The sequence below is a fragment of the Rhinopithecus bieti genome, unplaced genomic scaffold (genome assembly GCF_001698545.2).
Source record: "Rhinopithecus bieti isolate Rb0 unplaced genomic scaffold, ASM169854v2 scaffold_65, whole genome shotgun sequence".
NCBI classification, from domain to species: domain Eukaryota; kingdom Metazoa; phylum Chordata; class Mammalia; order Primates; family Cercopithecidae; genus Rhinopithecus; species Rhinopithecus bieti.
The window spans coordinates 442,035-460,268 of record NW_016803344.1 but is presented as its reverse complement, the minus strand read 5'-3'; the positions used below and the strand labels follow the sequence as shown (position 1 = coordinate 460,268).

General features: G+C 38.9%; 1 protein-coding gene across 1 annotated transcript in view; it reads right to left on the bottom strand.

Annotated features, from left to right (window-relative positions):
• Window positions 1-18,234, bottom strand: part of TMX4 (thioredoxin related transmembrane protein 4) — a 39,011-nt gene that overhangs the window by 9,842 nt on the left and 10,935 nt on the right. The window contains exons 3-5 of the mRNA XM_017877626.1: window positions 10,864-10,909; window positions 9,105-9,233; window positions 5,369-5,414 (exon numbers count right to left, since the gene is read on the bottom strand). Coding sequence (XP_017733115.1) covers window positions 5,369-5,414; window positions 9,105-9,233; window positions 10,864-10,909 — 221 coding nt within the window. The remainder of the gene's footprint in view (window positions 1-5,368; window positions 5,415-9,104; window positions 9,234-10,863; window positions 10,910-18,234) is intronic.

Here is an 18,234-nt window from a genome sequence, read left to right as displayed (position 1 = left end):
CGTCCAGCCCAGTGTTGCAGAGTCTCATTCAAACCTAGGCTGGCCCTGAAGGACAGAGAGCCTTTGGATTTAGAGTTCACCCGTGTCATAGGATATACTCTCTGAGGAGTTCTGGAACAAGCCCTTTATCTCTTTCAGACACAGACCAAAATCCCCAAAGTATCTTCCTTGCAAGGAAACAGCTAGAAAAGACTCTTCAATGATGGCCAACGTTTCACTTCTTTCATGCTTTAGCTCTCAGCACTTGTAACAAAACATAACCTCGCAGCCTCTTGTAGGATCTATGAGAGGTACCTTACAGATGTGCACCACTGTCTCACTATAACATTCTACAAAACATCCTAAACATTTTTATATGAAAAAAACATTGAGAAGAGATATGCTATGTAAATCACAGAGGAATGTTTTCAAGTTTTAAAATACACTTTGTTTTTCTCTAGTCTAAATGTTCACGGCTTTTAATGTTTATCATCAGATATTTTAAATAAAGCCTTAAGTCTTCTGTCATGTCATTCTAATAAAAAGGAAGGTAGCACCCATCACACAGATTGTCCTCCCAAGGATGTAGCACATCTTATTTTAGCTAAAATTTGCCATATGCCTACATCCTCTCAAAACAACAGTAACATTTAGGAGAGGGAAGTTACACCCTATATTATCAGTGAACAGCAGAGATTCACCAAATCCAATAAAAAACGCTTTAAAAACATTTAAATGCTAAACCTAGTTAGCAAAAGCATATACAGGTTGAGTATCCCTTATCCCAAATGCTTGGGACCAGACATGCTTTAGATTTGTGATTTTTTCAAATTTTTGCATTACACTTACCAGGTGAGCATCACAAATCCAAAAATCGGAAATCTAAAATGTTCCAGTGAGCATTTCCTTTATGTGTCATGTTGGTTCTCAAACAGTTTCAGATGATGGAGCATTTTGGATTTTGGATTTTTGGATTTGGGGATGCTCAACCTATATGCTGAGCAACTGCCACAGCACCCTATTTTAAACCTGCTATCAACACTGGCTAAAAAATTAACAAAAGTATTCCATGTTGCCTATAAAGAGAAGCGAAAAGTAAAATAATGAAGACAACAATGATTAATAAATATAACTAACAAAAAGCAATTATCAAGCACATAACTAGGTACCAGATTCTGCACTAAGTGCTCAAAGGGTTCTAGGAACAAGTCTATGCCAGGAAAAAAATAAAAATAAAAGGATTCAGGGGCCTAGACACAAAGTGTGAAACAATGTGTTTCTGGAAGAGAAGGATAGTGCCACTCTGTAGCATTGTAGCCAACTGTGAAAAAAGGAAAGACAGAAGACTGGATGGTCTCTCTGCACACATGAGCCACACACAAAACCCAAGGACTTCTAATCCTAACTCTGCCACCAGATTTGGTAGTGATGCTTCCTGAAGTTCAATCTTCTGCACACTGCTTTCATGATATTTACCTCACCTTGTACCATCCATTAGAGTATTAACATTTTTCATTTAGTCACTTTAAGTTGTATACAATTTTAAAGAAATTTTATGTTGCTACTACAATATAAAATCAAAATGAATTTTGTCCTTTGAAGATGTCAACTCTCTGAGAAACTCCTCTAACTATCCCATCTCCTAGGCCTCAGTGACTCCATCTGTGAGATGGGTAAAATGTTGAGACTATCTGTAAGGACAGATATTAAAAGTTAATGTGGTAATTACTTCTGTGAGTTTATATAAAAATTAAAATATACAGGTGAATGCCATCATGACTGAATTGGAAAGAATTTAAATTTAGTGATGGAAAGAACACTGGAGATCATCTATTCTTATCCACACTGTGTTATGAATGACAATATCAAGGATCCTGGGATTCAGGGTAACAGCAGGAAGCTCACAGGAACTGCCTCATAAGACTATTCAAGGGACTTTCTCACCTCAAGGATTTACTCAAGCAAGAACATAGGGGAAGTTGGTATAAAGTTAAGAAGGCCAAATGCAAACTAAACCAACTCCTGAGTTGATAGGAATTCGGCCACGTGAGTGTCTCATCACCAGGGGATCCTAGAATCTTGAGGACCAGCTTTTATCTCCAGAATGTGCGACCTAGCAAGTTGGCTTCACTTCTAAGGCAGAAAGAAACTCAAGCCCCTTAAGAAATCACTAGTTCAGTAGGCTCTGATCTTCTAGATATCTTCTAGATAATCACTAGTTCAACAGGCTCTGATCTTCTAAATACATTATTTTCATTTTTTCATTACAGAAAAAAATAGAAGTTATAGAAAAAAAGGTTTTTAAAAATCACCCATAATTCCAATATCAGAGAAAACTACTGTTGATCTCTTTCTAAGTATTTTCCTATATACACACAAAAACTCCATATAAACATCCATTATACTGTTTTGTTATATTCCCTGTAGAAATACTTACATCTAACCAGCTACCCATCCAGGGAAGACTGTTACTGAGAAAAGACTCATTTCTATCTGTACGTGTATCCGGATATTTCAGTAAAATAAAGAGACTATGGATAGGCATAAACAATCTTGTCTCACTGGAATTAGCCATTCTACATCTTTCCTTCTTCCATCTTTTTAATCTTCTTTCTCTGAGACTTTACACTTTTTTGGTTCCACCTCCCATCCCTAGTCTATCTCTGTCTCACCATGTACAGTTGTTTCTTCTGTTCATTATTAATATATTTGCATTGCAGTTTCATATGATCTAGACATGATTTAAAAAACAATTAAGTTTGCCACAATTATACATTCAACAATGATGTGAGGAACTCTGACTAAAGGAACAGTCAGCTGAATGAGCTAACTGAGCAGGCAGGGCAGTCAGCTGGAAGGATTGGCTGATTAAGTGACTCTATAAAGACAGGAAGGCAAGACCATAACTAAAGGTGGAAGTGGGAACCAGAGACCTGATGGGTAGCCAAGGACTGCGTCTCTTTAGGTCAGAGATTATATACCTTGTAAATAAGAGGACAAGAGCCAAATTCTAGAAATACAGGTGGCAAGAGACCTTCCTAGAGATCTGATGAAAGGATGGGGACTTATTTCTAAGAATAAATCACAAAAGTGGGCAAGAGGCTTGGGGAGGCTACATGCTGATACAGAGGGTAGTATCAGATTTCACAAACTATTAAATGTATGTGTAATATACATATACAGACAGAGATCAAAATAATCTAACACTGTATCATTTGCATTCTTTTATGTGCAACTCTCTTCCACTCCCCTACATACACACACCCTACAATCAGGACGAATGTTTTAGTGATCCCAATAAATATAAATGGATTAAATTCATCAGATAATTATTTCTTGCTATATACTTTTTATAATTTACTTAAAACATAATAAAAGGTTGAAAATAGAAAATTACTCCATGCAAACGCTTATAAAAGGATATAGTATTAATACTAGATAAAACTATTTTACAACTATACATTTGTATAATTGTACATTTTACATTCTATATTTTACAATTATAAAATGTAATTATTTGCATGCCAAATTTTAGTTTATCTTATAAAATGATCATTTTTGGTTCCTTTTGGAAATATCTGGAAAGAAATTATAAACATACATTTATATAACACAATATTCTACTTCTCAATCATTAAGAAGAACATATTCATTAGTTATTCAGACATGGATCACATTCTATTCTCCAAACGGCTCTTTCTCTTCAGTTTAATGCATCCACACAGAATACATCTGTGTTGCCCGTAGCTGGGGACTGTGTGTACAAAGATAAAACACCCACTCCTGGCCTTGACACACTCTAAATGTTACACATTGTAATCATCTGCATGACATAATGAAAAACTGTAACTCCTTATTTAAATTTGTTTATCTAAGCTCCAAATGACAAGCTATATGAGGTCAGAGCCACTATGTATTTTCCCTGCTACCCTCTTTGAAAGTAAAACTTCTCTTCTACAGTCAATGAAGGCCATAATCAGCTTTCATCTAAGCTCTTCTTAACTTGCAGAACAAATTCTACTACACTTATCATAGATTTGGTGCTAAAATTTCACAGTCAATGCTGCCTAACAACCATCTATTACAATTTTTCTGTTGAATTAGACAGTATAATGCTCTGTGGCTCAGACAGCTAGCAGGCTACATGATTCTGTCAATCTTTAATATTGACATACTGCAAAAGGCAGAATCTCTTTTCAATTCCCAGTTTGCAATTCATAATTCTCAGCCCTTGATTAAAGTTCTCACCAATGTTAAGAAAGCAGCAGAAGGAAACCACATGAAACTCAAACCATCTGGAGAGGTGGAAATATTAGTTATTGTTTATTGTGATAGACAAATGCCCAAAAAAAGTTAAATTTTAACCTGAAAGACTGAAACCAAGTCTTCAATTAGCCTCTGTTGTGAAAAATAACCAAAAAACCTTGTAGTAGGTATTCTATCTCACAAGGCAGAATATAAATGTAACTTAGAAAGTGGAATACAAAAGGTTTTTCTTAAATGTCTTTCAACATATATGAATGTGTACGAGCAACAGAAAAAGAATCTTCCCAAACTCTTTGAATATTATGTTCCAAACATGACACCATAAGCTACAATCATAGCATAGAAAAGACATATATAGGGAGACTCACTTCTAAGACTTTTTGAAATATTTTGAGCTATATTTAATTCCAGAGCAATTTTGCTCAATCTGGTTGGATTTAGTCCTCCCCTATAGAGAAGGGGAATAAAAGGTTATGGGACATATTCAACATTATATAATGGTTCAAATATTAAACCTGAATAACAGTTCTAACCCACTGAAATGACTCAGAGAAATTATACAATCACATACAGCAAGGATCTATTACTTAAAGGCCAGATTGTAAATATTACAAACTTGTATGCCACAATTCTCTGTGTCTCTGCTACAACTATTCAACTCTACCATTGTAGCACGAAAGCAGTCATAGACAATAGGTAATGAATAAATGTAGCTGTGTTCCAATAAAACTTTATTGACAAAAACAGGTAGCCCATCCACAGGCTAGAGTTTGCTAACCCTTGACACACAGAACTACTTTCAGGCTTAGATAATCTTTCCTATGTAGGGAGATATGCCGATGTGAACATAAGATAAAGTAAAATCACATAAGCTCTTTTGCTTGGATGAAAGACTCCATCACTGATCTAAGAAAATAAGACTTTGACACAGTAGTTACAGGTTCCTGTTCAGATTATGCCCTTCCACATGAAGACATTACCAGCGGAAACCCCACATGAGAGTAGTTGTGGGGTGAAATTATAAATGTACTTAGAAATGTTTCTTTTCCTATTGCTTAAAAGCTTTATTTTTATTCTTAACAACCTCTCTGCAAATATAAATGTTTTATTTAAGATTACTTACCCATATCTTGCCAGAGATGCTAAAAAGACCAGCCATTCCAGACATCCTTAAAAAAAATAGAGGAAACAGTGATCATATATACTATGTAAGAAAAAATAATGAAAATCAGGTCAGGAGGACTGGTCCTTTTCCCTCCATGTCTTGCTAAATATTGCCCCCTCTCCCAGATTCGTATCTGTTCTTACAGTACTTAGATTCAGTGGCTATCATTTGAATCACTCTGCTGCAAATCTATCCCAATTCCTTGGCCCTTTCTCCTTTCATTGTACCTACCTGGCAAAAATCTCAACCCTGAGCAGCTGAATGTCTCCAGGGAAAAAATATCACATAACCAGATGACAGTTCTTTCTGCTTCATAGTCCTAAGCCTAAGTGGACAGTTAATAATGTCTAGTACTTTATAAGCTCTAACTAAGATACTAGCTCCTTTCCTTTTCCTTCTCTTCAAAACTTGACACATCTTCCCATCCCCATGTACTCTCAGCTAACAAGCACTCCTCATATGTCACTGAAATCAGAAGCCACCACGTGATCTCATCTTCCCACTACCAAATCTGAGCCTGGGGCCCACCTGCATCCACCTTCTCTTGTTATGACAGGTAAAGTCTAACTGTCCTATCACAGTCCAATTCCTCTACTTGTGCCTTGGATCCTATGCATTTGGTCTTATTAGGACTTGGTTCTTTCTCTCATCCTCACTTCCTGCACGAGCAACTTCTCTCTCTCTCTCTCCTACAACAGTCTCACTGGCATATAAACATGCTCTACTCTCTTCTACCTTTTAGAAAGAGTATCCCTGGACCTCACAAGGCCCTCCAGCTTCACAAACTTTTCCAGAGCACTCTACACATACTGTTTCTTCTTTACTGTATCTTTAATCCATTCAAATCTGGCTTCCACCCTTGCCACTACAGGAACACTGATTGTCAAGGCCATGATGACCTCACCATGCTTCATTCAATGTCCATGTCTCAGACTTGATCTCCCTTCGCCTCTTAATAACATGGGACACAAGAGACTACACTCTTCCTCTTGAACACTCTCATTTGGCTTCTGGAAAATGGCAGCCCTAGTTTTCATGTTGCCTCTTGGGTACTCATTTTCAGTTTCCTTTGGCAGACTTCTCAACACAGGTTCTTAATTTGAGGGTGGCCCATGACTCATCCCCAAGTACTCTTCTCTCTTTCCTTCTTTCTAGGTGTTCCCCTCACCTCAACACTGTCTGTAGGTTTTTGTGTTCCTGAATTCTTCATGGGGGCCCATTTCCATGCATCTGATATGCTTCGAATCTGTATCCCCACCCAAATCTTAGGTTCAATTTGTGAGATATGATAGAGTTTCTCTTCAAATAGCCTAATCTTTTAATTCATAGTTACAGGCCCCCCACCCCGCCTCTTTTTTTCTGCCTTTGTTAAATGACCAGGCATGCCACAGTACCAGGCATTATCAGTACCAGCTCACATTCCTTTCCTTATTTAAAAAACAAAAACCAAAAAAAAAACCTTTCTAACTAACTACAGACACCCCTTCCTCTTTCCTCTCTCTTTTACGTGACTTTTTTTATCTAAAAAAAGTCAAATGTTTAGCCAACGAAAATTAGTTTAGATTACACACCTGACCCAGACCAATAAAAAAAGGGTACAGGGGCAAGACTTGCGTCAAAAATAAAGGCTCTTGTGCCCCTTTGTTCAAGTGTGCTCTCATGGCGACTGGCCAAAAAGGCACCCCTTTGTGCAAAAATAAAATTGCTTTGCTAAATATCCTTTGTTCAAGTGTTCAATTTCCTTAAAATTGTAAGCGTTATTCCTAATAAACTGTAATCCCTAATTCTGGAGGTGGGGTCTTGTGGAAAGAGATTGGATCATGGGGGCAGATTCTCATCAATAGTTAAGCACCATCCTCTTGGTGCTGTTCTCTTGATAGTGAGGGAGCTCTCAGGAGATTTGGTTGTTTAACAGTGTGGTGCCTCCTCATCCTTCTCTCTTGCTCCTACTCTGGCCATGTGGTGTTATGTGCTTCCCCTTCACCTTCCACCATGATTGTAGGTTTCCTGAAGCCTCCCCAGAAGCCAAGCAGATGCCAGCATCATCCTTCCGGTACAGCCTGTAGAACCATGAGCCAATTAAACATCTTTTCTTTATAAATTACCCAGTCTCAAGTATTCCTTTATAGCAATGCAAGAATGGACTAATACAGCATCCAACGTGACGGTTCTACAAAGTCTGCATCTCAAACCCAACAAGTTTTATACAGAATCCTTAATTTTCTCTTGCCCAAGGCAATAACAAGTACCAAGATCCATCATGTACTCAAACCAGAAACTTGTAAGTTTTTATTATGAATCCTTCTTCTCCTTCACTTTGGCCAAGCCTACCTTCAAAACATATTTTAAATCCACACAGCCTCTCCATCCCCACTGCCGCCACCTGACACAAGCTACCACTCTAAGGCTTGACTTGCTTCATCCATTCTTGCCCTTTCTAATCTCCTCTCCTAAGGGTCACCTTCTCCTTGTGTGTGCTGGTAACTTCCAACTTCTTTCCTGTGGCCACAGGCCCTGCATGATCTGGCTTCAGCCTGCCCCTCTTATTCAGCTCATCCTACACTCCCTTTCACTATGCTTGACACTGGTCACCATTCTGTTCCTTAAGTACACCAAGCTCCTTTCCAAACTGGGGCTTGTGCATATGCCATACTCATTCCTGGGAATAATCTTCCCTCTGCTCTTTGCCTAAGCTAGTTCTTTCTGTCCTTCAGATCTCAACTAGAGGCCTCCCTTCAGAGAAATGCCTCCTGCTCCCTCCATACAGAAGAGCAGGTCCATAACCCCATAGCTATCCCCTGTCTTTGTAAAGTATGTTGCTGTGTTTTTTATCCACCCTTATCTAGACTATGATTCTCTGTACCTGCGGTGAATGTCTGTCTTGTTCAGTGTTGAATACCTAGCACCTAGAAAAGTATCTGGCTAAATCAGTGCTCAAATGGTTGTAGAATGAAATGTGAGAGAGGAGTTGTTTTTAGAGTGAGCTATGTGTGTTTCCTTAATATTAATATAGATGCCACTAGATGATTTACTCCTGAAATATTGCTTGATTTGCTCCTTTTTCAGTAGGGAAATTTCTTACACTTGTATTTACTAATATAAAATTATCTATATATATGACAATCCATTCAAAATTAAAACCAACTATGGAAAAAGTTGTTATGGTTTGGCCTAATCTAGCTCACCAAGTATTACACAGTTTGCCATCAAGGCCAAAGCTATCCCATGGTATTCTGCTAGGCAGCCAATGACTCCACAGGTTTTGTTTTCCACATAATATATAATAGCAATTCCTTCATAAACTATAATTCAATGAAGAGTTATTCTCTATCTCATCAATAACTTAAAAGGAAGAAGGAATGGCAAAGTCTTTCTTCCTTTTAAGTCATGATGTTGAATACCATATTTTGTAAGGAGAAAAACAGTGATCATGGCTTAGTGCAAAAGCTGGAAAAGAGGCATTCTGTAACCCACTCAAATCTGGCTACTTAATTCCCAGTGTACTAAAAACCAGCTGAAACATATGTGGGTCACAAAACCAGAAATACTGCATGGGCTAAGCATGGCCATGAGTAATCTGGATAATCGGAAGTAAGTGTGAAGAAAAACAGAGGCTTTTTTTGAGACCCACAGGCTATTAACTTAAAACCTCCTGTTTTATTAGTAACACCTTGTCATTAAAAAATTAAGTTACGTTAGAGAAGCTGGGGATTTCCAGCCGGTCAGAGGCTCAACTGACTGCCATTTCTTCTCTAAGATATAATTCTGCAGGTCTTCGAAGATTCCTGGGCCACGATAACGGCGGAATATCCCATCCTTTGCACTATAAATTATGAAAACAAGTAGAAAGCAAATGCATTAAAATAACAGACGTTACAGATAATAAAAGTTAAAATAGCTATTGGCGATACATCTGAACGCCACTTGAATTTTAAATTGACTCAATTGAAAAATATATAGTTAGACATAAATCAGAAAGCATTAATAAGCTTTATTACAAGTGAGAAATCCCAACCTAAAAGCATTAACATTCTATGTTATCACCGTACAATGTGTGACTAAACGCAGAGTTCTTGTCAGTGTTTAATATGGCAAGTTACTTATTATTTTTGCTACCAATTACTTTACTTTTTCTCTTACAATAGAGAAACAGCCAGTTATCAAGTTTAAAACATTGTAACCACATTTTCAAATTTACATCATTCAAGGCCCTCTCCTCAAACACCAACAAAAAACCTCATATGCCCTTCAACCTGCCCTCTCACCTACTTGCCGCAATCAGGGCTCCCAGAGAAGAGTCTAGGCTTGCTGTTTTCTTCTCTTTATGTCTCATTCACTACTTGGTGCAAGTGCAGGATCTGCTTCCAGGACTCCCTTGAAACCACTCATATTGGGGGTCTCCAATGACCCCTAAGTGCTGTATCTATTTGTTTCCTTCACCTGTCACTGGCATTGTTCATTCACTGCTGAATACCACTTCCTTCTTCCTTTTGCTTGGCTTTTACAACAGGAGCTCCCTGAAGTTCTTCCTACTGCTCTGAGCATCCCTTCTCCATTTCCTTTACTTACTGTCTTCCTTTGCAGAAGTCCTAATGTTGGCCAATCCCAGGTTCCATCCTTGACCTGCTTCCCTTCCTACCATACATGTTCTCTCTAGATGTACTTCAACTGTTATTTACCTCAATGCTGAGGAATTCTCAATATGTATCTCCAGTCTAGGTCTTTCTTCTGAACTCTGGATCCCGACATCAAACTGTACCTAGACTTCTCCATTTGGAACTGGGAAGGGCAAGTCACACTATCTTTTGGATTTTTGTCTCTATCTTCCAAACCTCTTCTAATTTTCATGGCTCCTAGTCTTGAAGGCAGGCAATAACTTTTACTAGTTAGTTACACATGGCCTGTTAGTAGTCATCATAGACTCTTCCTTCCCATGGCTAATCAGTCACCAAGTCCCACTGCTCCTACCGCCTATGTTTCTCTGGAATCCACTACTTTCTTTGTCTTTCCCCTGCCTGTACCTGAGTCTCTCTGGCCTCATCACTCAGCATGATCCAGCTATACCTGTGGTCCAGCCATAAAGAACTAGTTCAAAGTTCTCAAAAGGTACTTCATTCTCTCTTGGGCTTTTTTATGCTATCTCCTTTAACTGGAAAGACTTTCTCTACCTTGTTGGCTTAATGCACTCCTAGTTAGATATTAAGAATTACCCCACCTCTAATATCATCAGAGAAATCTCTGACTTCTCCTGCCCACCCCTGACATTAGGACCTCCATCTCTGCAGCACTCCAGGAAAGCTTCTCTTGTCACAGCTTTCACTCAGAGCACACCAGCCTTGTTTCCCTCACATGTTAAGCTGAATAAGTGGCGGTCATGGAAGACAACTTAGAATTCCTGGTACACGTCTATTGATTTCTAATCTTTGCAAGATTAGAAGATTATTTAAACTTACTGAAAAAATGCTGGGAGAGTGGTGACAAAGAAGCGGCCACTCAAACCTACAAGAAGCATAAACAGAATAAAAGTTATACTTAAGTCCTCCAAAAACAAGCATTCTTGAGCTTACCTTCATATCACATTATTAAAATCATCACAATTATTGATTCACATTTACTATTTTTTTTGACTTAAAGAAATTTCATTTCTACCCATTTTTATTTACCTAACATTTTCCAGTAACTGACATACAACTTGTATCACTTGGATTGTAAGGAGGCTGAAAGGATAGAATTTAGAGCCTTGCAAACTGGGGTTTTGCAAAGTGAAATACCGACTTTCCCATTTACTAACTTTATAACTTTAGATTATTTAACCTCTCTTAGTCTCAGTCACCTTTTTTCTGTAAAATGGGTATATAAAAGCCTAACTTAATTGTTCTAAAGTTAGATTAGGGCAAGTATTATTAGGCTTAGCGTGGTGCTGGGTACATAGTGAAGGACTCAACATACTACAGATATGATTACATCAGTCATCAGTTTAAAAAGAATAAGTAATATGAAACGCTTAAGATCATGTATAATGTTTATACATTTATAAAATCTGTAAGTATAAAATCTGTAAGAATATATGTACGTGAAAAGCATTTTTTCCAATTTGTTTTAGCAAACCTTTACTGAACACTAAGTACATATCAAATGCTATGCTATGTGCATGTAAAGACAAAGATAAATAAAACCCTTAGTACCTCAACAAGTATCTACCAAGCACCTTATTTGTTCCAGAGACTGTTGTTACCGCTCAAGACACATGGATGAATAAAAACATGTACAACCTTTATTCTCACAGAGTTTATAGTCTAGTAGCAGAAGGAAATAACTTATTCAAATAATCACAATCACAACCACAAACGGAGAATAATAATATCAAAAAAAAGAGTAAGTGTGCAAAAAAATGCTGAATGAGACTAGGAGTAAAGAACAGATCCTTGCCCTTTAAATGTTACAAATAAATAATATTTGCATGGGCACCAAGAATGAGTAAAGAGAATGAAAGCTTAAGGATCCTCCTGGCCAACATGGAAAAATGACAGAGGCATCATTTTAACATTTTTCCATCACAGTTGCCTTTCCCACTGTAGAACAATGTGAACAAAATCAAATATCTATTCAAATTAAGTTGCTCAAATCATACATCTCTGTGGTCACTTGCAATTCAAAACACTGCAGCTTTACTTTTAATAACATGGGAGATTGACTTTCACCCATTTTATAAATTAAATACATATTCAACATAATTTAGTAACGAAAGATGAGTCTTCTCAAAGAATTCTGTATTTTATATTTCATTTCAGATCAAGTGGATTCCAAAACATCTCAACCGTATTTAAAAGGAAACACAGTACTCTGGAGTAGTAAAAGTCAATGTCACAAAAAGAAACATTTACTACAAAAATTTGTCATTGTACACTGGAAAAAAAGGTGTGTCGCCAGTAATATAAACACAAGTGACCCAAAAATAGGTCAACTGAGGATTGTAACAAGCACTTCTAAGCGCATTTTCATCTCTCACGTTGCTTGGGATTTCACCCTGGAGAAGAACAAGGGTATCCTACAGTATCCTTCCAATTCTAAATTGCCAGGGGAAAAATACTTAAAATAAATACTAAAATAAATACTAAAATAAATACTTAAAATAATACTAAATATTTAAAAAACTAGTATATGCCTTTGGTTTAAGATAATTATTATGAACAGTTTCATACATTACTTCTTACCTAACTATAGATTCTTATGACCAGCCAAAAATCTAAGGACAGTTACGGTATTAGGGATGTATATTTTATTTGTATGGTTTTTTAAAATGGAATGAAGAAATTAAATAGTATCTCATCATGTCTTAACATTTTTTACTCAAATTTTATTTTTATCTGAATAAAGAGACAAGATTTCTATTAAATGTTAGGTATAACTTAAAGTGATTTTTTAACTTGCTCTTTAAAATCTTTTGTACATTCTTAGTCATCACTGGCTATGACAATAAATAAGGAAGTAAATAAATAAGTAGAAAAATATTTCATAAAACACATTTAATTATACAATATATAAAACATTTCCAGATTCAGGAGCCTTTAGTCTTAAGTCTTTTAGAAATTGCACCTTATTTCAGAAAACATAAATTATCTTTACAAATAAATGTACACATGAAAATCAGTGAGTACTGCCGGGCGCGGTGGCTCACGCCTGTAATCCCAGCACTTTGGGAGGCCGAGACGGGCGGATCACGAGGTCAGGAGATCGAGACCATCCTGGCTAACATGGTGAAACGCCGTCTCTACTAAAAATACAAAAAAAAAAATTGGCCGGGCGCGGTGGCTCACGCTTGTAATCCCAGCTCTCAGGGAGGCAGAGGCGGGAGGATAGCTTGAGCCCAGGAGTTCGAGACCTGCCTGGGTAATACAGCGAGACCCCGTTTTCCACAAAAAGGAAGAAAAAAAAAAAAAAAGACACACACAAAAAAAAGACAAAAAAATTAGCCGGGTGTGGTGGCGGGCGCCTGTAGTCCCAGCTACTTGGGAGGCTGAGGCAGGAGAATGGCATAAACCCAGGAGGCAGAGCCTGCAGTGAGCCGAGATCGCGCCACTGCACTCCAGCCTGGGGGACAGAGCAAGACTCCGTCTCAAAAAAAAAGAAAATCAGTGAGTACCAAGAAAAGGTGTCAAAGTGACAGATGGTCTCTGAGGTTCTTCTGCATCTTTCTGGTTCTGGCTAAAAGGAATAACTGGAGAGTTGTTCCCAAAATTGCTACATTAAAGGGTATAATAACTTTATGTTTCTTGATATGAATTGCTATGTTGTTTCAGTGACTACTGTACCAATTTACAAGGCCATGAAGGTTTATTAAAATAAAGACCAATAAATTATATCACCTCAAGATTACTTTCATTTATGTTTGTCAGTATTTCTTCAAATGACAACCTATGTGGAATATTAATAAGGTTGCAGCACCCACCTCAGACACGAGTTCAGTTTGCTGCCTGGAATAATATTCTGTCATGTAAAGATATATTCAGTAATATCAACAACAACAAGATCCAGAACAGACAAAATCCTCCTTGGATGATGACACACTACTAAATCCTTGTAGATCCAACACCATAAGAAATTCATCTCAAAAAAAAAAAAAAAAAAAAAAAAAAAAAGTCACTTCTGGGAGGCTAAAGGACATCTGAAAACTCAGGTCTCATCTCAGTGCTCCAAAAATGTCTTCTAACCTTTAACACTGATTCTATGAAGTGTCAAGAGAAATTTTCATTACCTGAAAATTAAAACATGACCACTTGGAACACAGAAGCACCATCTGAGGTTGTGGCTTCAGGGTTTAACAACAGTAAGTTAAATGTGGATCTTGACAAAGAATTTGAACATCATAATAGCAGCTTGTTTCAGGGTAATAGTTCACTGCAATAACTTCAGTAAGCTTGAAAGAAACAAGTATACTCCCAAGCTTTTCAGTAAAAAAGGCCACAAAGCCTTCCAAATTTTCTACATGCCTTTTTCACTTTAACGGTTGCTTCCACTTTAAAATGAAGACTATGATGCAACATAAAGTGGGCACAAATGGAGAATGCAGGCTAGATTTTAACATTGTATCAGAAAACTTATCTTAAACACATGCAGCAAAAGAAAGAAAAATTAAAAGTTTAGAGAAAGAAAAAAATTATGAAAGAGAATTACATTTTGATAAGCCAAAACGCAACAGAAATTATTTAAGTTCAGTATTAAGAAAATAGAGATAGCTGCCAGGCGTGGTGGCTCAAGCCTGTAATCCCAGCACTTTGGGAGGCCGAGACGGGCGGATCACGAGGTCAGGAGATCGAGACCATCCTGGCTAACACGGTGAAACCCTGTCTCTACTAAAATACAAAAAACTAGCCGGGCGAGGTGGCGGGCACCTGTAGTCCCAGCTACTCGGGAGGCTGAGGCAGGAGAATGGCGTAAACCCGGGAGGCGGAGCTTGCAGTGAGCTGAGATCCGGCCACTGCACTCCAGCCCGGGCGACAGAGCGAGACTCCGTCTCAAAAAAAAAGAAAATAGAGATAGCTAATAGCTATCTATTAGCAATTGTTGTACTATTTATTAGCGTGTTACCTTTGTCATGTTACTAAATCTATCCTAGCCTCAGTTTTCTGAGTAAAACAGAGATAAACAGTTTGTTGTTGTTATCACCAAAGAGGGCAGCAGAAGGAAAACACAATGGAAAAAAAAAGGAGAATTAACCTTACCTTTGAGATTGAAATAAGGTTGTCAGCATAATAGAATACAAGATAAAATTTACAACTATAAAATTAAAAATGTAACACTAAAAGTACAGCAAACTAAATTGGCTTCTGCATTAATCAGTAGTTTTAAAGACAATGCTTACTCTTGGCTGTGGAAGGAGTCTGGCTTACCTCTAATCTAGTGAAATAGCCATCACCCACGGGGGCTCTATGAGCAGCTGCTGTTTTCCTGTCCTTGACAACTAAGCTCATCTGCATAGAACAGAAGGTTCAAGTATATACTCATTAAATTTAATTTCTCAAAGTCAACTTAACTGAAACATCACCTGATCTATGCAGTATTTAACAGGCAATGTAATGTAACCTAATCTAAGGGCTGCCCTTTGCTCGGCTTCTGCATCTCAGCCATCAAAATGCAACGTGATTATAGTCGCTTGTCTTGATGATATGGGAGAGGGGCAGCCGAAGTGTTGGGAGGGGAAAGAGGGGCCCCTGGAGAGGGCGCCACCCTCGGGGCTGTGCCCATGGACCTAGGCAAGAACAGGCATTTCTGTTTTTGTGCCCAAATTTGGCATTTCCCAAGACCACCCTGGCCCGCCACACCCCCATCCTGTGCATATATAAACCCCGAGTCTCTAGCAGGCACACAAACAAGCAGCTGGGCTTCAAGAGGAAGACATGGGCAGAAGAACACACAGCGGTTGGACATCAAGAGGATGCTGAGAGGAGCACGCCAGCAGAAGAACACACCAGCAGACACTGGCAGAGTTTGGCCAGTGTGGTTGGAGGACAGACCAGCCGCTGGGCGGCCCAACTCTAGGGGAAAACCACCACCTTCCCACTCCATTCCCCTCTTGCTGAGAGCTACTTCCACTCAATAAAACCTTGCACTCATTATCCAAGCCCACATGTGATCCGATTCTTCTGGTACACCAACGCACGAAGCCCTCTGTCCTTGTGATAAGGCAGGGGGGTCTAATTGAGCTAACTAACACAAGCCACCTATGGATGGATAAACTGAAAGAGCACACAGTAACACACCCCCACTGGGGCTTCAGCTGTAAACATTCACCCCTATATGCTGCGGTGGGATCAGAGCCCCACAGCCTGCCCATCTGCTTGTTCCCCCTGGAGGTTTGAGCAGCCGGCACAAAAGCAGCAAGCTACATCCCCATCGCACATCCTGTGAGGGGAGAAGGGAACTCTTCCCGTTTCATTGATAAATCTTAAATCTTACTTTAAAATACTTAAAAGAATATCTTAATAGATAACTGATGGAAGAGTTACAAGAATATCTAAAGAGTATGCATGACACTTCAAAAATTATTGTTTCCCCTCTTTAAATTTTACTTACAGGGAAATAATTGAAATTACTCCTTACTAGCACTTTTGTGGCAAGGCAAGAATACACTAATGAAGACCTGCAACCAAATAGAAATTTGTATACAGAAATACACAGTGAAGTGCTCACTGTGGGGAAAAATAATATCATTTCAACGAGTTTCTACTGGTCATTCAAGATGTCAGTGTTTGTAAAAAGGAAATAAATAAATTGCTTCCAAGATGGAGGCAAGCTGCCCCAGAGGCTTGCCAGTGAGTTAGTATCACATTAAGACCAATCTTTCTTCACTTGGCTTCCAGACCCTCCTACTTCTCCCTCTCTCTCTTATCTCACTGGTTTTCCTTCTCCTCTGATGGAACTTCTTTTTTTTTTTTTTTTTTGAGACAGAGTTATGTTCTTGTTGCCCAGTCTGGAGTGCAATGGCACTATCTCGGCTCACTGCAACCTCTGCCTCCTGGGTTCAAGCGATTCTCCTGCCTCAGCCTCCCAAGTAGCTGGAATTATAGGCACCCGCCACCACGCCCAGCTAATTTTTTGTATTTTTAGTAGAGACAGGGTTTCACCATATTGGCTAGGCTGGTCTTGAATTCCTGACCTCAGTTGATCCGCTCGCCTCGGCCTCCCAAAGTGCTGGGATAACAGGCGTGCACCTGGCTGCAACTTCTTTTTTTCTAAATGTTGCAGTGGTCAGTTCTCACTACTCTGGCACACACATATCCTAGATAATCTGAATTGTTCTTCTAGCTCCAATGCCAAGTATATTGATGGGCCTCAAACTTACATCTCTATTTCTTCTCTATTTGGATGCCTATTTAACATCCCAAACTCAGCCCCTGTCCCAAACCTACTTCTCCTTAGTCTTCTCCATTTTCTCCTTTTCCACCCCAGCTGGCAACCAATCCATCAGAAAATCCTCGTATCTCAAGAATCCCACCACTTAACACTGCTGTTACTAGTCCAAGCCACCATCTTCTCAACTCTGGACTACTGATTTACCTCTTAACCATTCTCCCTGCTTCCTTCTGATCCCCTGTAGTCAATTTTTTCACATAGCTGCCAAAGGAATTATTTTAAAACATACATCATATCATATATCTCTCCTGCTCCAATCTTCCAGTAGCTCCCTATCATACTTTGTAGAAAATCTAAACTTGCCACAGCAACAAGACCTCACAGGGTGTGGTCCCTAGCTACTTCTCCATCCCCATTTATCTCAAGTACTCCATCGGTGGTCCTATTGTTCTCCAGATAAGCCAGGTACACTCCTACCTGCACATGGTGTTTGCTCTGCCTGGAATGCTCCTCTCACAAAGCTTTTGAAATTTACTTCCTCAATTTATCAAGACCTCTGGCTAAATAGGTCTTGAAAAATCGAAACCTATTTATCTCTGCTCCTTCCCTGGCCATCCTAATTTAAGAGGTAGCTCCAATCATTTTGTACATTTTTTTTTTTTTTTTTTTTTTTTTTGAGACGGAGTCTCGCTCTGCTCCCAGGCTGAAATGCAGTGGCGCCATCTTGGCTCGCTGCAAGCTCCGCCTACCGGGTTCACGCCATTCTCCTGCCTCAGCCTCCTGAGTAGCTGGGACTACAGGCGCCCGCCGCTACGCCCGGCTAATTTTTTTGTATTTTAGTAGAGATAGGGTTTCACTGTGTTAGCCAGGATGGTCTCGATCTCCTGACCTCGTGATCCGCCCACCTCGGCCTCCCAAAGTGCTGGCATTACAGGCGTGAGCCACCGCGCCCGGCCATTTTGTACATTTTT